General features: G+C 35.9%; 1 protein-coding gene across 2 annotated transcripts in view; it reads left to right on the top strand.

Moving 5' to 3' along the window:
- ANKRD31 (ankyrin repeat domain 31) overlaps nt 1–20800 on the top strand; it is a 174350-nt gene that overhangs the window by 36505 nt on the left and 117045 nt on the right. For both annotated transcript variants that reach the window (XM_003266072.2, XM_030798706.1), the window contains exons 6-10: nt 448–491; nt 3913–4482; nt 6517–6797; nt 7332–7441; nt 11381–11536. In XM_003266072.2, coding sequence (XP_003266120.2) covers nt 448–491; nt 3913–4482; nt 6517–6797; nt 7332–7441; nt 11381–11536 — 1161 coding nt within the window. The remainder of the gene's footprint in view (nt 1–447; nt 492–3912; nt 4483–6516; nt 6798–7331; nt 7442–11380; nt 11537–20800) is intronic.

Here is a 20800-nt window from a genome sequence, read left to right as displayed (position 1 = left end):
CTCTGTCCTTTTGGTCCCTATAAGGGGCATTTCTTTTCATGCCTAACTCCAGACAGCATGAGTTCATTTAAGCTCTAAGTACCTGTAGTGGAAGAGATAATGACACTGAGAAAGTAGATAGTCTTTTTCTTATGTAGTTACAAATGCTGTACTTAGTATAATTCAGCCAAAATAGAGTTCTTGGTTTTTAGCTGAAATAATTCCAAATAGTTACAATTTTTTTGGAGCTATATAAAATATTTTTTAAGAAATGCAAGAATTTTATAATTTCATTTCCAAAATAATATTTTTATACTAATAAATTTATGTAATATTAATATTAATAAAATATATGATGTGTCACTTGACTGAGGGAGTTTCAGTTATATGATTATGAAATGTCAACTGAGAAGATATGTTTTTAGTGCTTCCATAAAACTGGAATGAAAACGCATTGTTCTTTTCTAGGGCCTGAGGCTGAAAGTCCTGAAGTTTTGCCACACATAGAAAAGGTTGGTCTGTATAACAGAAATTAACTATGTAGATTATGAGTTTAGATTTTTTTAAAAATTATGTCGATTAAAGTATCAAGCTCATTTAGACCCTCACCCTCATCTACTAAACCATTTTGGTAGATAGAAATCTATTGTTGTCTAATCACCTCTTTCATATTTATTCTTCCTTATTGCTAATGAAAGTGTTTTCTTGATCTGTGTCTCTTATCCAGTACTGTAAGTCTCTTACTTTTTATCTAGAGTAGAAATACATAACTTGTTATCAAACTAGTTTCTGAGATAATGTAGCAAAGTTCCTTCCTGCTTTGGATTTGCTTTGTGCTTGGTGCTATGGAGAATCAGAGGACTATAAGACTGGCTCTGCTTACAATGAACTCACGCTTTCCTCAGGGATACTAGGCAATCAAAGACCTCCCCAGTGAGATGAAGTCTCACTTTGTTGCCCAGGCTGGAGTACAGTTGTGAGATCATAACTCACTGCCACCTTGAATTCCTGGGCTCAAGAGATCCTCTCACCTCAGCTTCCCCAGTAGCTGGGACTACAGGCCCATACTGCCACAACCAGCTAATTTTTTTCTTTTAATTTTTTTGTAGACCCTGGGTCTTGGCATCTCTCCCAGGTTGTCCCTGTAGCTTACTTTATCTCAGCCACACCTTACACTTCCCTGCCTTCATGCTTTTGCTCAAATCAGGAGCCAGAAGATGGGAAATTACATAAAATTTGGAAACCAGATAGGTCTAGGTTCCAAGGATAACTGTTTATATCTATAAGATGGAGACAGCAATAGCTGTTTTACAGGTATTGTGAGGACCGAGCAATGATGGTTCATGGTGTCTGGCACCTAGTTGGTGCCTAGTAAGTGTGTGTTCCTCCATTCTTTTACTCCTTCACAAATCTTTAATTTCTGGCTCAAGTACCTGTTCTTCTGTGGACCTATTTCAGATAATTCTGGCAATCTTGACCAAAGTAATTGTTCCCTCTCTAGCATTCATTATTTACTGACAATATCATTTTTCTAAATCACTTGTACTCTGTAATATTAATAGATCTTCTGAGGAGAAGGATTTTTTTGAACAAAAATATTTGGAGAACACTGTGTCCTAAAGTTCCCCAGTGCACATGGTTTGGAAAGTCCTGTTGCAAAGTAACTTGTTTAACTTTGCTCCACCAAGTATTTTTCAAAGAATCATGAAAGCCCTCCACTGCCTCCACTTTTTTCTTCCCCAGAAAACTCATTTTTGCAGGACACTAGGCTTTTTATGTTATCAAACAAATGGATCTGCTGCCTGATGTGCATAGAAGCCAGTGCTGTGGCACTTGGCTTTTGAGGGGAAAAAAGGCTTTATTGTGAGACAGGCCAGCAAGGAGACAGGAGAGGCAGCTCAAATTTGTGTCCTCTATTTGGGGTCTGGAACAGGTTTAAGGGGGCAGAAGGTAAGGGAAAGGACTTAGGAATGTTGGCTTGGCAGAGTCTGATTAGAAGGCTTCGAATTTGACCATTTACAGTAAGGTATATTTAGGCAGATTTTAATACCAAATCTTTCTGGCCAGCAGACCTGTTGCTTCAGAAAGAGTACCAGTGGTCAGGTTCCAGTCATTTCTCAGTCTTTTTGGTTCAGGAGAAGGGGGAGTCATTTTTCAGTCTTCTTGGTTCAAGGCTCTCGCTGCGTTACATGACTTGCAGTTTTGGCTCTGTTATACCTGCAAGATGACTTGACATTCTGTTACCAACAAAGTACAGCCAGTTTGGGCTGGTTCTGTGGTTATAAATGGAACTGCTTGATATATACTAGTTTATGCCATTCATTTGATTTCATAAGTGTTCTATGACATTATTTGTATTCTATTTAATGTCCTAGGTATTTATGTCTTGAATCTTAAGTTAGAAATAAATTGCTTTAAGACAGAGCCCAATGTATATACTTTATTATACCTGGTGCAGGGACTTCAAATAGTGGAGAGGCATTGAACTGAGACTTAGAGAGTGAGTAGGATCTGGTTCTTGAATTTCTTGCATATTCCTTTTATCTTTCTGAGAAAATTATAGTTAGCATTACTAACAAATAAATATGTTTTCTTAAGTGCTGTACGCTATTAATATATACAAAGTACAGTGGCAGGTAGAAAAGGACAGGAGGAAGAATAAAGTGGTTTTGCTTCTCTCACTCATACCAGATTAGAATATTAGAAGGCTTACAAATTACAGCACATCCTGTCAAAGGTATGGTGGATTTGATTTTTGGAAAAAACCAGTCATTGAAACCCATTCTGTTATTTAAGGCCGATAAAAAGTATTTAGTGTTCGAAAATTTTTCAGTGCCTTTAAAGCACATTATTTTCTTGAATGGCTTATAAACTCATTCTGAAAGCAATTTCAAAAGAGGGATTCTAACAATATTTTGAGTATTAGAAACATTGTGAGGCTGGGCACAGTGGCTCATGCCTGTAATCCCTGTACTTTGGGAGGTCGAAGCGGGCAGATCGCCTGAGGTCAGGAGATTGAGACCAGCTGGACCAACATGGTGAAACCCTGTCTCTCCTAAAAGTACAAAAAATTAGCAGGGCATAGTGGCAGGCTCCTGTAATCCCAGCTACTCAAGAGGCTGAGGCAGGAGAATCACTTGAACCCTGGAGGCGGAGGTTGCAGTGAGCTGAGGTGGCACCACTGCACTCCAGCCTGGGTGACAGAGTGAGACCTCATCTCAAAAAAAAAAAAAAAAGAAAAGAAAAGAAGAAACATTGTGAGAGCAGGTATAACCTATTAAGGTGATGTCTTAGAGAAATAATAGTCATTTAGAAATGTTAAGTTTTGTGGGTTTTTTTGCTTAAAATAACCACAACTCAGAGCTATTCATTTACAGCTAGGACTTGTAATATTTATACATAACTGTACCCTCATTTCTCCACCTTTTCCCTCTGACCTCTTGTCCTTTGGCCTCTTTACTCCACATTTACTTATTCCTACAAAGGTGGGGGAATAAAAAGAAGGTGAAATTTTATTCCTAGTTAATAATTTTTATAAATCAAATAGGACATTTTGGCAAGAAAGAATTTTAAAACCATTAATGGCTATGAAGCTTTGAGATCATCTGTTAATTTAACTATCCATGCCATCTCTGCTTCTTCTGTTAGCACAGATAATTTAAACTTAGATGAATAATTTGCCATCCATAATTATGGTCCAGCCAATTATGTTCTTGGTCTATTATTAAATGTTTAACCATGTTTTCAGTAATTAGTGATTTGGTACAGGAAAGCAATAAAGAGTATTCCCTTTATTTATGGAAGGGAAGGAAAGTTGGTGATAAATTTTGAGGGCAGCTTACAGACAAGATAAACTATAAAACTATAAAGTTTTCGTTTTAAATACTTTATTATATATGCTGTAATGATGTAATTTCTATTTGTAATACACAGGAACTAAGTGAAGGCAGAGATTCTCCTGAAGTTAGCCTTCTCTCAGGCACTGCTATTACAGTATCTGATACAGTTGCTGTAAAGGAGACATCATTAATAGAGCCAGAGAAGATCTTAGCAGCACCAAATACATTTTTTGAGCCTAGAAAGGAAGTCACATTGACCATGAATTCTGAAGAAACTAAGGATGAAGAAAGCTCTCTTGAAACCTTTGTGTCTGCGTTAGAAAGGTTACTTACATCACCAGAAAGCACCCAGGAGGAAAAATTGTTTGAATTAGCAAGTGATTTTGATCGTAAAGAATTGATGAACCCATTGAGTGACTCTCTTAGTTGCATATCAATACCTTTGAATGCCTGGTCAGCATGTCATAGAGATTTACTAGAAAATGCAAAGGATGATGCATTGCCAGCTGAGTTATTGGAAGCCCTGAACACATTGTCGGAAGCCAAGGTGGAAACTATCTGTCACAGAAAAGAGGGAGGTAGCAGTCTCATTGCTAGAAATGAATGTTTAGAAGCAGAGTTCAATACGTCTCAGACCAATGAAGATTGTACACAAATAGCAGAGGTGAATTTTGAATTTCTTTGTTCTACTCCACCATTTGAACATGGTTCCAAGTTAGCTGAGCTATAGGACAAGCATCTTTCAGTGGAGCAAGTAGCTGAAAATATGAGTCTATGATTTTGCCTTTTAAACTTCAACAAGTTTTCATTGTGTTAAAATCAAATCTACCCAAATATCAACACCCAGAAGATACTTTGTGACTTGGAAGCATAGAGTGATCTTTTTAGAAGTTCCTAGGATAGAGTTTTCGAGGAGTTAGGAAGTCAAAATAGAAAGATTTCTTCCCAACAGGCCTGAGAAGACATATCATTAGATTGCTTATATGTAGGAAGGAAAGAATTCTTTACTAAAATTTTCTCTGTTAGCTTAGAAAATCACTATATCTACCTGGGTGCAGAGTACTGATGGAATACCCCACATTAATTTACATTTTGACATAGAATATATGCAGTTGGGATGCCAGGGGAGGGAAAAAATATGCCTAGCTTAAGCAGAATTTTGCCTTCTATGAGAATACTGTCAGGTGGCATAGCTCTTCGGGTTTAGAATTCTTGTAGTATTATGCCTGGAGGCCCTGTAGTGGCCTATCACTCACAAAGTCCCTTTGTCATATTGACAGTTTCTTTGTTTTTAAAAATAATCTTTATTGTTTTTCCCTGATTATAATAATAATGCATTCTCATTATAAAACAAATTTTAAACCTTACAGAATTATATAATAATATAGTAACAAATATCCTCCACAGTTTCACTCTTTAGAGATAATCACTGTTAACAGTTTGGTGTATCTCTCTCCAATTATTTCCATCATATTCTATATTAGTTCATTTTATACTAATGGGATTATATTATATATAATGCCTTCTAACTTATTTTTTAAATGTAATAATATATTTTGTTTATCTTTCAATGTCAGCAAATGTAGCACTACTTAAATCTTTTAATTTGCTGAATAGTATTCCACTGTGTGAATATACTGTAATTTATTTAATCAATTCACTAATGATGGTCATTTGGATTGTTTTCTTTCTTTTCTTTTTATCTTCCGATTACCAAAATGTTTCTGTGAACATCCTTGTGAAGATTTATGTAACAAAATGCTGAGCTCGTGCTGCAGCATACATACCTGGAATAATACTACATGAAGTTCTGCTTAACAAATCTCAAAACTGACATAGGATTTTTTAAAAACCAGAAAAAGAGAAACTAATTATGGAGATAGGGCATGAAGATTAAACATTGCAATGTTCTAATATGAAAAGAGGGAATATGAATAAAGTGTAGGAAATTATGATTGGTATTAATACAGTGAATATGAATTTAGCAAGTCTTCAAAAGCAAAGAAAAAATAAACCCTCTTAAGTAGAAAGGAGACTTACTTAGAACAGGTCAAATAATATACTCATTTACTCAGCTGTAATAAAAATATGGAGCTTGTTACCTTGAGAAGCTTTGCAAGACCGACGTGTAAGTAAGCTGAAGAAAGGTTTAGATGATACATATAAAGAATATATATGTTCATGGAAGTTAAATCTATAATGAATTATTAAGGGAAAGAACAATTCCTGATACACTGTTAACCTTTTAAAGTCAACGTAATGGAGGTTATGTACTATCTTGTTCCACAAAATATCACTTACTGCTGCTGTCAGATAATAAAACCGTAGGCTGAATAGTCCATTGATCTAGCTTAGTGTGACATTTCTAATGTTTTTGTAGATCTCTCATCATTCTACATTCCCAATATCTTGCAAAATTAAAACTCCTAGAGTGACCATAGATTTGCCCTTGAATTTTCAAGATAAATATTGATCAAAATCATTTTTACTTAAGCTCTTAAGCTTTTAAGTCTGCATTGTCCTTTATTACATTATTATAAAATCTTTCATTATGTCCACATACGTCTATGAATTCTTGTACTTGGATCCTATAATAGGCATTTTAATTTAATCAAAGGTCAAGACAAAATTTAACTTCTTATAGTTTTAATTTTTTTGCAGTGTTGTAATTTTTGTGGTTGTATTTACATATTTGCAGACTCCGCAAGACCCAAATCCATCTGGATTGCAAACTTTGGCTCATCAAAATATCACTTCTTGTGAACCACTAAGTAATAAGAGAAATTCAAATTCAGTGACAAATAGCTCTGATCAGGAAACTGCCTGTGTGTTGAGGAGATCATCCAGACTAGAAAAACTGAAAGTAAGCAGAGATGCAAAGTACTCAGATCACATGTATAAGATGCCAGAAAAGATTTTACCAAAAATCCTTGGCTGTGAGGACCTAACAAATAATAACTCTTCAGCTCAGAATTTCAGGTATGCAATGAAATTATGTCTTTTTCTCCAGGTGTGCTATAGACTTATAGATAATTATATGCTTGGGGACATCAGGGTCAGTATACAGTTAACACAGGGGAAAGAGCTTCATTTTTTATATTACTGCTTTTTTTATTTTGCAGTTTTCTATCATTGCCATACCACAGAGCAAGGCTTTTTCCTTGCAAAGAGCCAGCATCTTTTTCTCTAGAGGATGAATAGAGTGGATAGTGGCATGCCAACTTGGGGAGTGAAGAGCAGGAGATTCAGAATACTCACACTTGTAGATGACTAATCCTAAGGAAGAGAAACCCACAGGTAGCGCAAAGAGAGGGCTAGAAGCTGTGATGACTGGCATGCCTGCTGCAGAATTATCTGTAGGAACCATCTACATATTTAAAACTGCCACGCCACTTGAGAACAGCTCAGTAAAATACCCTGGAGTTTTAATATTGTATTCAAAAATTGGTATAATTCTCTGTGAATGTTTGTAAAAACCATTATAGCCATTTAAAAAATACGTTGTTTTTCAAGAATGCAGGATCCGGCTTTAATGATTGATGGTAAAGAGAAGAATATGCATTCAGCCAGGTTCAAGAATGGAAAACAGATCAGGAAAAATGAAAAATTTTCAGGAAAAAAAGGTGATGCATATTTTGAGTATTTTTCTATTTCTTTTACAGAAACAGAATTGGTAGAAAGGATTCAGAAATTATCTTTCTCAACTTTCTAATTTTACTGATGAGGAAACTGAATTTCAGATAGGGTAAGGCCTTTGCCAGAATCATACAGCTCATTAGTAGCATAATTGAGAATTGATCCTGAACTTCTGACTCATAGGTTAGTACTTTTTTCTATAGTTCTGCTTTGGAAAGAGTAGTTACAGACCTCTTTTTAAATTTACATGTGTGACTAACCTAGCATATGGCTATGAAAAAGCATATCAGGAGGAATAAAGGAAAGGACAAGGCACAACTGTTATTATTCTTAGATCTTATTTCTGTGTTCCTATAACATCCAAAAGATTGAACTAAAAAACTCTCAGAAGCAATAAGAGAATCTAGAAACATTGTTTAAAAAATAATAGATAGTAGAACAATTGGCAAAACTGAAATATGGGTTGTAGATGAAAAAATAATATTGTATCAGAGGTAACTTTTCTGAATCTGATAATAATACTGCAGCGATATAAGCATACATCTTCGTCCTTAGAAATATACGTTAAAGTATTAGTGAGTAAAAGGGCATGTTGTATAAAAGTTACTTTTTATATATACATGTGTCTGGATGCATACGTATCTGGAAGAAAGAATGGTTTAAAGTCAATGGCAAATTGTTAACAAGGGGTGAGTCTTTTGCTCTATTTTTACAACTTTTCTTTAAGTCTGAAATTATTTCAAAAGAAAAAGTTTTTAAAATGCGATAAGCTAGAGTCAACAATTAATGCCTTTCACATATATGTATGTATAACTTGTTAGAAAGTGTAAAAGATTATCTCATTTATAATTGTTACAAAAAGAATATACTTTTATAACTAATAAGAAACGTATCATAAGAAGAGAGTTTAAAAATTCTACTGAGGGATGTAAAAAATACTTAAATAAATGGAAAGAAGAACCTTGTTCTTGACTAGAAAGATTCAGCATTGTAAGAAGGTTTTCCCTAAATTATTCTAGAAATGCATGGGACCTCATCAAAAACAGATTTTTATTTATTTGCTAATTTTTTTGTTTTATTTTGTATTGCTTTTACAGGGATAGAGAGTAGCTATGAGAAAATTTCAAAGTAATACTAAATATCACCTAGAAAAGTAAATATGAAAGACTAGCCAAGAAAATTCTGAAAAATAAAAGCAAAAAGTTAGAGTGGCAGGACCTTTTCTCCATAATATGAGAGCATATTAGAAAGCTACAGAAATTAAAGTCATTTGACACTAGAGCAGGAATAGACAGATAAATCAGTGAAACAGAACAGAGAGTTTAGATGTAGAAGCCAGCTACAGTGAGATATGGGACAGATATGTAATATAGATGGCATCTCAAATTGTGGTGAAAAGAAAGACTAAGCAATAAGCAGTGGAAAACACAAACAAAATTGGATTTCCATAACATTCCTTACACTAACTTTGATTTCAGATTGATCAAAGATTTAAATGAAAAATAAAAGTTGTGGAAGAAAACGTAGGTGAATCTTGCTGTAACCTTGGTGTGGAAAAAGTCTTTTTAAATCCTTTTGGTTTCTGAGTTTAAAATCATAAAATTAACTACATACCTTTAAAAGAATGGTAAAAATTCTTTTAAAGAATGATAAAATTAACTACATACATTTAAAAAAATGGTATAGAAATATACCCTAAAGAAGAATCAAATATCAAATAGCTAAGAAATATTAGCATCATGTATGTCATGGCCTTAATGGTGGTGATGGTTTCATGGGTATATACTTGTCCCCAAGTATATTGAATTGTATACATTAAATAAGTATCCCTTTTTACATGTCAGATAATAATAATAACAATCATTAATTAAAAATTTTTAAACTGGGGGAAAAAAGTAAAAAGAGCATGAATAGATAAGGAACATGAACAAGCAGTTCACAGAAAAAAAAGTACGCACACACACACACACACACACACACATATAAGCACCTCAATCCAGTCCTATTGGTCTAGGACTTCAAGTTTGAGTTTTGGGAGGACACCATTCAGTCTGTAACACCTCCAGAGGTGAATTCTACAAAATATATAAGGGGGAAATAATACCAGTTCACCACACAATTTTTCCAAAAAATTAAAGATGAGGAAACACTTCTCAACTCATTTTAATAAGGTCATCATTAAACTGATACCAAAATCAAAGACATTATAAGAACAGAAAATTAGACTAAGTATCCTTCATGAATATAGATGCAAAAATTCTAAACAGGCCACGCGCAGTGGCTCATGCCTAGAGTCGCAGTACTTTGGGAGGCTGAAGTGAGTGGATCGCTTGAGCCCAGAAGTTTGAGATCAGCTTAAGCAACATGGCGAAACCCTGTCTCTATGAAAAACGCAAAACATTAGCTGGGCATGGTGGTGTGCACCTGTAGTCCCAGCTACTCAGGAGGCTGAGGTGGGAGAATTACCTGAACCTGGGAAGTTGAGGCTGCAATGAGCCATGACTGCACCACTGCACTCCATCCTGGGCAATACCCTGGAGAAGAATATGGAGAGCAAGACCCTGTCTCAAAAAAAAAAAAAAATTCTAAACAAAACTTGAGCATATCAAATCCAACATTATATAATACATCATGACCAAGTGGTGTTTATCCTAGGAATTCAAGATTGGTTTTACACTTGAAGACCAATAGCTGTAATTCATTATATTAACAAGCTAAGAAAGAGAAACCATATGATCATCTCAATAAATGCATAGAAAACATTTGACAACATCTAACACATCTGTTCCTGGTGAAAATTCTCAGCAAACTAGGAATTCAGCCTGACAATGGACATCTACAGAAATCATACAGCTTTATACTTAATTGTGAAAGACTAAATGCTTTCCCCCTAAGATCAGAAAATTACATAATTATAATATAACAAGTACAACTGGCACAGGCAGATTTGGAAGTAAAGACTGCTCTGATTATGGTAAGCATGCAATTTGTCTAGTGGGAAAAGAATGCTTTGTAGTCTGGTATACAAGAAGGTAGACTCAAAGTTCAGCAGTTTGGTTTGTTATACAGCGGGACTGAATCAAGGGAGTCAAACAGCAAGGCAGTTGATATGCATTAAGAAAGGTGCTGCAGTACTCAGTTACCTTTGTAAGGTTTTAGGATGGGGCAGGATAGCTAGATAAAAATTGGAAAAGCTATCATCAAGCTATTCTGAAATTCAGAAAATCCAAATGAGTATTGCCCTCCAAATTGACAGGATTTGGAACATGTAAATGAGGAGCTTCAGTATTTTAGGAGGCACAGTGGAGAATTGATACTTGATATACATTTTCTGGAAAAGTATTTTAATCGTGCATTTCTGGCTTAGTAAATAAAAACAATTGCAAAGATCAAGGCTATGGTTCTCTGCTTAATTTCATTAATTTATTTTTAGCAAAGAGAATTTCGCATTCCCTTTTCCAGTCTCACTGGGATTAGTTTTTGTATCTTATATGCCTCTGAGATTTTCCCCTCATGGTTTTATAAGACATTTGGTAATATAACATTTTATTAAATTTGATAATATATTATTCTAGGTTTAAATAATCCTTTTCACCAGAACTTTTAAGAAGATTATCTGTTAGTCTTTTCATATATGCACCTTTCATGGGTTTTCAATCAACATACACTGTTTTATAGTTTACTTCAAATATTTTAAAACTAGTGACATTTGTCTCTTTTTCCTTTTTGTATGTAGATAATATTATAGTTGGGTTAATACATGAATATTCTCATAATATAATATACTTCACTTCTAGACTATTGACTAAGTTAATCCTGTTACCTATGTTCGTGAAGTTTGTAGTTTGAAATCTGTGGTTTGTAATCTTTGTTCCTTCTGATATTCAAATAATGATTTTTTTCTTTTGTTCATTCCCTCATTTCAGAAAAAATGAAAGTGAACAAAATATCTCTTGGTAGCATTAACCGGAGAAACATTTTTGGAGAGAACTTAGTATATAAGGCTGCTCTGCACGATGATGCTGATCTTGTTCATCACTGTATAAGAAAAGGTGGAAATGTTAATCAGCCAAGTTATGCTGGTAAGTTAGGATTACCACCCACAGTTATCTTAAGAGTGGTTTGTAGTTTCAGCTGAATCACTCTTAGAAAAGTATAGCAAAGTGAGCCTAAGGTAAGTTCCAAACAGAAGGCTTTCAGGTCATTTTCCTCTTTAAGTAGCTCATCACCATTATCTTTCAGCGAAGAGGGCAAGGTGAGAAGACTGGGTGGCAGGAGAAGAGCATTATGTTTCTCCTTCAAAGATTGTGCCAGGTGGGTTATGTGCAGTGGCATCCAGAAGGTACCTGGGGCTGGCTTTGCATGGTCATTGTTACTATGAGACTCAGCCTTGAATGAAGGAGAAATGATGTCAAACACTGGAAGAAGCTGATGGTGCACTGAGCTATAGGGGAAAATTCATGATGAAATGGTAGATGTACAGCAGGAGCAGTGGCCAGGGAAATGGAAAGAATACAGTAAGAAGTACAGAGGTTGGAACAGGGAGCTCAGAAAGAGCAGTATTTCTGCAAGGCTGGGTCACTGGTACAATGTTCCCTGTGGGTAGAATGTGACATGTTGTGCTAGGGAAGAGTGATTCCTTAAAGGTACTTAAGTACTTAATACACTGACTTAAGTACAATACTTGGACAGCCTGGATGATGCTTTTGGGTGTCCATACTTTTCATGTTGTTTCTAAACTTGCTCAGTTTAGAAACATTGCAAAGAGTCTTATGGTGCACAGAGATGGCACAATAAAATCCATGGACAAGCAGGTGATTTCAAGTGCACCTCCAGTACTTTACCTTAGCAAAGCCTGGGTTTACACTACAATCAGGATTTTAACAGGATATTATTTTAAATGTCATACCCAGGTTATAGCCCTGTTATAACCCTCAACCTTGGATCCTTATTTGCCAGCCACAGCACTTACTCTTGATTTCAAGAGATATGTGGTTCTTTCTGTTGGTATTCTTTGTCTGCCCATTGAGTTCAAGAGTAGTCCTATATGCAGCCAATTTTGACTTTATGGATTTCCCAAGCCTCTCTTAACATGTTTCTTTGTATTAGCCTTTTTTTAAAATGTGCCAGTGTTAACATTTTCAGTGGCTGTTCCCTTCTTGTCTTCAGCCAGTTCATATATACCTTTTCCTCATTGTCCTGGATACTTCTGTGACCTTCATGAATTCTTTATCCCTATCGTATTTTCCTGTATTTTGAACTCACTTGTTCTCTACTTTTCCTTCTTACTTTGCATCTTAGCTCTATCTTTATTTCTGGCTACCACATCCCACAAAATTACAGAGAACAGTGTTTCCACAGTGTTTCCATTTTCAATAGAATCACCTGCAATGTTTGTTTAAAATGCAACTATCATTTTGCCTCCCAAAACACACACACACACACTCTGTCTCATACACACACACACACACACACACACACTCACTCTCTCAGCTATATGACCTTTAACATGTTAGTTCAATGTAGTGAGCGTTTACAGTATGCCTTCTATGTACCAGATGCTGTGAAAACAAAAAGATTAATAATCTCTAGTAGGAAGATTTAAGTATACTTATTTTGTGGTACAATTTAAAAAAAGCCCCACTGCCCTGTGAGAAATGAACAAAATGTAATAGTGGACCAGTGGTCTTTTATATGTAACATTTTGAATTTTATAAGTCCTCATTTGCATTTTATGATATTTTTGTCTGTGATTAAAAAACAAATTGCAGGCCGGGCACAGTGGCTCACGCTTGTAATCCCAGCACTTTGGGAGGCCGAGGCGGGCGGATCACGAGGTCAGGAGATCGAGACCACGGTGAAACCCCGTCTCTACTAAAAATACAAAAAAATTAGCCGGGCGTGGTGGCGGGCGCCTGTAGTCCCAGCTACTCGGAGAGGCTGAGGCAGGAGAATGGCATGAACCCGGGAGGCAGAGCTTGCAGTGAGCCGAGATTGCACCACTGCACTCTAGCCTGGGCGACAGAGCGAGACTCCGTCTCAAAAAAAAAACAAAAAACAAATTGCAGGGAGCTCAGAAAGAGCAGTAATTCTTTTTCCAAAAGCAAAGGTGACAGCCATGAAGTAGGCTAAAAAAACTGTGAATACTCAAAATAGATCACATTTTAAATTTTTGCCAAAAACCTCTGAGATCAATGCCTTGAGCTTTATTTTATGCAGAACTCTTTCTGATTCCTATACCTGTAACACATTAGAACTGAAAAAGAAAGGTTGGCCCAGACCAGGGTATTAATGATAGCCTGAAGTTTAAGTCAATAACAAAGCAAGAAATCGACAACATAAAATATGAGAGACAAAACTGTTTAGGACTATGTAATGTAGAAAGGAGTGCACTTTATACTTCTGTGAGTGTTAACAATGGCTACACTACAGCATATAGCAAATTTTATTGTAATTATAAATCTTTTTAAAAAATGTGTTATATTCTCTTTGAAGGAAATTTATAACTATATTCATTTTTTTAAAGAGATTTCCTCCAATTTCTTTTTTTAAATAAGTTTTTTTGGGGATCTCCCAACCTGCAGATTTGGGAGGTAATAAAAGATCTGTCGTAGAATGTGTTCCATCTTTATTTTGGAGGGGTAGTTTTACAATGCAGAAGGCACAATCCTTAGGGGAGGGAAAATTCTCTGTTACATTTGACTTCTTTCTGTAATCTGTAGCGATTTCTATGGTCTTCAGTGGCTTTCTCTGCAGAATAAAGCGCCTTCTGGCTTTATTAACACTGGGAACTTCTTTCAACCCTGAAACTGATAATTCGTCCCAACTGAGTCATCCTTTTTTAAGTCTCACTTCAGGTAGCAGTCATTGTTTTTTCTGGAATTGGACACCATTTTTTACTTTTAATGGATACATAATTATTATATAACAAATAACTATAATTATATGTATTATATATAGTATATTATAAACATACATAATTATTATACATATTTATGGAGAACAATGTGATTTTTTAATACATGTATATGTTGTGTAATGATCAAATCAGAGTAATTAGCATATCCAACACCTTAAACATGTATCATTTCTTTATGTTAGGAACATTTAAAAATCCCCTTTTCTAACTATTTCGAGACATGCAATACTTCTTTGCTGACTGTAGTCACCCAACTGTTCAATAGGACACCATCACTTATTCTGCATTTCTTTCTTTTGTGTGTGTGTGTGTGTGAGATGGAGTCTCACTTTGTTGCCAGGCTAGAGTGCAGTGGCGTGATCTTGGCTCACTGCAAGCTCCACATCCCAGATTCAAGCGATTCTCCTTCCTCAGCCACCTGAGTAGCTGGGATTACAGGCGCCCGCCACCGTGCCCAGCTAATTTTTGTATTTTTAGTAGAGACAGGGTTTCACCATGTTGGCCAGGATGGTCTCGATCTCCTGACCTTGTGATCCACCTGCCTCAGCCTCCCAAAGTTCTGGGATTACAGGCGTGAGCCGCTGCGCCTGGCTATTCGTCATTTCTAATGGCAACTTTATACCCATTGACCGTCTCTTCCTAATTTTTCCCCTCCCACCACTCTCCTCAGTCTGTAGTAACCACTATTCTATTCACTGTTTCTTAGGATCAACTTTTTAGATTCTGCATATGAGTAAGAACATGCAGTATGTGTCTTCTTGTGTCTAGCTTATTTCACTTAACATGATGTCCCCCAGGTTCTTCCATGTTGTTGCAAATGAAATAATTTTATTCTTTTTTTATGGCTGAATAGTATTCCATTGTATACACACACCACATTTGCTTTATCCATTCTTCTGTTGATGGACACTTAGGTTGAGTCCATATCTTGGCTATTGTGAATAGTGCTACAGTGAGCATGGGAATTTAGATATATATTTGACATACTGATTTCATTTCCTTTGGATATATACCAAGTAGTAGGATTGCTGGTTATGGTAGTTCTATTTTTAATTTTTTGAGGAATCTCCATATTGGTTTTCATAATGGCTGTACTAATTTACATTCCCACCAAAAGCGTAAAGGTTCTCTTTTCTCCACATCTTCATCAACACTTATCTTTTGTCTTTTTAATAATAGCCATTCTGACTGGAATGAGGTGATACATCATTGTGGTTGTGATTTGCTTTTCCCTGGTAGTCAGTGATGTTGAGCACTTTTTTCGTATACGTGTTGGTCTTTTGCTCATTTTTAAATGGAATTATTATTATTATTTTTTTGGCTATTGAGTTGTTTGAGTTTCTTATATATTCTGCGTATTAACCCCTTGTCAGATGCATGGTTTGCAAATATTTTCTCCCATTCTGTAGGTTGTCTCTTGACTCTGTTGATTGTTTGCTGTGCAGAAGGTTTTTAGTTTGATGTAATCTCATTTGTCTGTTTTTTTTATTTTGTTGCTTGTGCTTTTAAGGTCTTGTCCAAAAAATTATTGCCCAGTGTCATGAAGCATTTTTCCTATGTTTTCTTCTAGTAGTTTCAGTTTCAGTATTTACATTTAAGTTTTTAGTCCACTTTGAGTTGAATTTTGTATGTGTTGAAAATAAGGAACCAGTTTTATTCTTCTGCATGTGGATATCCAATTTTTCCAGCACCATTTATTGAAGAGACTGTTTCTTCCCCAGTGTGTATTTTTGGAACCTTTGTTGAAAAGCAGTTGGCTGTAGATGCGTGGATTTATGTCTGGGCTTTGTATTCTGTTATATTGGTCTGTGTGTCTATTTCTATGTCAATATGATACTCTTTTCATTAGTAGAGCTAAGTAAGGTAATATGATGCCTCTAGCTTTGTTTTCTGAAAATTTTTTGCTCAAGGTTGCTTTTGCTGTTTGGGGGTCTTTTGTGATTCTACACGAATTTTAGGATTTTTTTTATTCCTGTGATGAATGTCATTGGTATTTTGATAGAGATTGCATTGAATCTATAGATCATATTGAATCTGTAGATTATTGTGACAGAATTAATTATTCCAATCCATGAACATGGGATACACTTACATTTATATGTGTCTTCTTCAATCTGTTTCATCAATGTTTTATAGTTTTCAGTGTAGAGATCTTTCACCTCCTTGGTTAAATTTATTCCTAGGTATTTTATTTTTTGGTAGCTATAATAAGTAGGTTTGTTTTGTTGCATTCTTTTTTTGTATAGCTCACTATTTAGCATATAGAAACACTACTTTCTGTGTGTTGATTTTGTAACCTGAAAGTTTACTGACTTTATTAGTTCTTACAGTTTTTTAGTGAAGTCTTTAGGGCTTTCTTTATATAAGAACATATCATCCACAACCAGGGACAATTTGACTTCCTCCTTTCCCATTTGGACACCTTTTATTTTTTTCTTTTGCCTAATTTCTCTCACTAGGATGTCCAGTACAATACTAACTAGAAGTGGTGAAAGTGGCCATTCTTTTCTTTTTCCAGATCTTAAAGGAAAAACTTTCAACTTTTCCCTGTTTCATATGAAGTTAGCTATGGGTGAAAATAAATCCCATATATGGGATTTATTGTGTTGACATACATACCTGCTGTACCTAATTCGTTGAGAATTTTTATCATGAAGGGATGTTGAATTCTGTCAAATGCTGTCTCTGCATCTTTTGAAATGATCATATGGTTTTTGTCTTTCTTTCTGTTAATGTGATATATCACATTTATTGGTTTGTGCATATTAAATCACTCTTGTATCCCTGGGATGAATCCCAATTGATCATAGTGAATAATCTTTTTAATGTACTGTTGAATTCAGTTTGCTGGTATTTTGTTGAAGATTTTGCCCCTGTGTTCATCAGGGATATTGGGGATTCATTTTTAAGCACCTCCTCCCCCTGCCCCATCATTGACTTTGGATCACTCACACTTGTATCTTGTTTTCTTTGGGAATTTTCTTCAGTAACTTTAAAATAGGATACTGGCTTTTCCTTGGAAGCCATATGTTTGCTTTTATATTTACCTTATCTTTCAGTCATTCGGGGCTCAAGGAGAAAAGTAATATTTGGTTGTGGTTATTTTCTCATTTCTATAGTAGACATTTTAGGCTTTTTTTTTTTTTTTTTTTTTGAGTTGGACTCTCACTCTTGTCATGCAGGCTGGAGTGCAATGGCGCTATCTCGGCTCACTGAAACCTTTACCTCCCAGGTTCAAGAGATTCTCCTGCCTCAGCCTCCCGAATAGCTAGGATTACAGGCGCTTGCCATCATACCTGGCTAATTTTTGTATTTTTAGTAGAGATGGGGTTTTACCATGTTGGCCAGGCTGGTCTTGAATTCCTGACTTCAGGTGATCTGCCTTTCTCAGCCTCACAAAGTGCTGGGATTATAGGCGTAAGCCACCTCTCCTGGCCCATTTTCGTCTTCTTTAGGAAACTAATTTTTATTCTAGTTTGAGCAAAATCTAGACAAGGAAAGGAAGTTTTCTAGGAGGAAAATCATCATCTGCATTCCAAAGTTAATGACTTTTGAGTTTCTGATACTTAATTGTTCATCCCATCTAACTGGGACCTGTGATAGATAATCAAGTTAACCAGTGTACATATTGGTAAGCAAAGTTTCACAGGTTCTAGAATCTAAACAGCAATGAATTCATACCTTCCATAAGAAACAATATTTGGGAGAAATCATTTTTGTATATACATTTTAAATATAGGTAGTTTTAAAATATTCAAAAAGTTCACGTGACCTATTTATCCATATACCTAATATCTAGATTCTACATATATATTTTATCAGATACATATCTATCTTGAAATCTCTCTGTCCGTCCATCAATCCATCTTTATTTTGATGCATTTCAAAGAAATTATAGACAACAGTGTGTTTTATCACTAAACACCCCAGCATGAATATTATTAGAGTACAGGGGTGGGTGGGTGTGTGTGTGTGGTGTGTGTGTGTGTGTGTGTGTGTGTGTTTTCTGAGGTAACATTTTCATATAATGAACTACAAATCTTAAATGTGCCATTTGATGAATGTTGACAGATACACTATCCCAGAAAGTTCCCTCATGCCTCTCTCAGTCATTCTTCGCTCTCAAGATGCCACTACTGTTCTGATATTTTTCACTGTATATTAGTTTTTGCCTCTTTCAGTGTTTCAGCACATTTCACAATTGAACATGATTTTAACTATAGGTGTTTTTTTCTTCTTTTTTTAAATTTTATTATTATTATACTTTAAGTTTTAGCGTACATATGCACAATGTGCAGGTTTGTTACATATGTATACATGTGCCATGTTGGTGTGCTGCACCCATTAACTCATCATTTAGCATTAGGTATCTCTCCTAATGCTATCCCTCCCCCCTCCCTCAACCCCACAACAGTCCCCAGAGTGTGATGTTCCCCTTCCTGTGTCCATGTGTTCTCATTGTTCAATTCCCACCTATGAGTGAGAACATGCGGTGTTTGGTTTTTTGTCCTTGCGATAGTTTACTGAGAATGATGATTTCCAGTTTCATCCGTGTCCCTACCAAGAACATGAACTCATCGTTTTTTATGGCTGCATAGTATTCCATGGTGTATCTATGCCACATTTTCTTAATCCAGTCTATCGTTGTTGGACATTTGGGTTGGTTCCAAGTTTTTGCTATTGTGAATAGTGTTGCAATAAACATATGTGTGCATGTGTCTTTATAGGAGCATGATTTATAGTCCTTTGGGTATATAGCCAGTAATGGGATGGCTGGGTCAAATGGTATTTCTAGTTCTAGATCCCCGAGGAATCGCCACACTGACTTCCACAATGGTTGAACTAGTTTACAGTCCCACCAACAATGTAAAAATGTTCCTGTTTCTCTGCATCCTCTCTAGCACCTGTTGTTTCCTGACTTTTTAAGGATGGCCATTCTAACTGGTGTGAGATGGTATCTCATTGTGGTTTTGATTTGCATTTCTCTGATGGCCAGTGATGATGACCATTTTTTCATATGTTTTTTGGCTGCATAAATGTCTTCTTTTGAGAAGTGTCTGTTCATGTCCTTCGCCCACTTTTTGATGCGATTGTTTGTTTTTTTCTTGTAAATTTGTTTGAGTTCATTGTAGATTCTGGGTATTAGCCCTTTCTCAGATGAGTAGGTTGCAAAAATTTTCTCCCATTTTGTAGATCACTCTGTAGTTCACTCTGATGGTAATTTCTTTTGCTGTGCAGAAGCTCTTTAGTTTAATTAGATCCCATTTGTCAATTTTGGCTTTTGTTGCCATTGCTTTTGGTGTTTTAGACATGAAGCCCTTGCCCATGCCTATGTCCTGAATGGTATTGCCTAGGCTTTCTTCTAGGGTTTTTATGGTTTTAGGTCTAACATTTAAGTCTTTAATCCATCTTGAATTAATTTTTATATAAGGTGTAAGGAAGGGATCCAGTTTCAGCTTTCTACATATGGCTAGCCAGTTTTTCCAGCACCATTTATTAAATAGGGAATCCTTTCCCCATTGCTTGTTTTTGTCAGGTTTGTCAAAGATCAGATAGTTGTAGATATGCGGCATTATTTCTGAGGGCTCTGTTCTGTTCCATTGATCTATGTCTCTGTTGTGGTACCAGTACCATGCTGTTTTGGTTACTGTAGCCTTGTAGTATAGTTTGAAGTCAGGTAGCATGATGCCTCCAGATTTGTTCTTTTGGCTTAGGATTGACTTGGCGATGGGGGCTCTTTTTTGGTTCCATATGAACTTTAAAGTAGTTTTTTCCAATTCTGTGAAGAAAGTCATTGGTAGCTTGATGGGGATGGCATTGAATCTATCAATCACCTTGGGCAATATGGCCATTTTCATGATATTGATTCTTCCTACCCATGAGCATGGCATGTTCTTCCATTTGTTTGTATCCTCTTTTATTTCATTGAGCAGTGGTTTGTAGTTCTCCTTGAAGAGGTCCTTCACATCCCTTGTAAGTTGGATTCCTAGGTATTTTATTCTCTTTGAAGCAATTGTGAATGGGAGTTCACTCATGATTTGGCTCTCTGTTTGTCTGTGATTGGTGTACAAGAATGCTTGTGATTTTTGTACATTGATTTTGTATCCTGAGACTTTGTTGAAGTTGCTAATCAGCTTAAGGAGATTTCGGGCTGAGACAATGAGGTTTTCTAGATATACAATCATGTCATCTGCAAACAGGAACAATTTGACTTCCTCTATTCCTAACTGAATACCCTTTATTTCCTTCTCCTGCCTGATTCCCTGGCCAGAACTTCCAGCACTATGTTGAATAGGAGTGGTGAGAGAGGGCATCCCTGTCTTGTGCCAGTTTTCAAAGGGAATGCTTCCAGTTTTTGCCCATTCAGTATAGTATTGGCTGTGGGTTTGTCATAGATAGCTCTTATTATTTCGAGATACGTCCCATC

The sequence above is a fragment of the Nomascus leucogenys genome, chromosome 18 (assembly GCF_006542625.1).
Source record: "Nomascus leucogenys isolate Asia chromosome 18, Asia_NLE_v1, whole genome shotgun sequence".
NCBI lineage: Eukaryota > Metazoa > Chordata > Mammalia > Primates > Hylobatidae > Nomascus > Nomascus leucogenys.
This window is presented reverse-complemented; position numbering and strand designations above follow the sequence as displayed.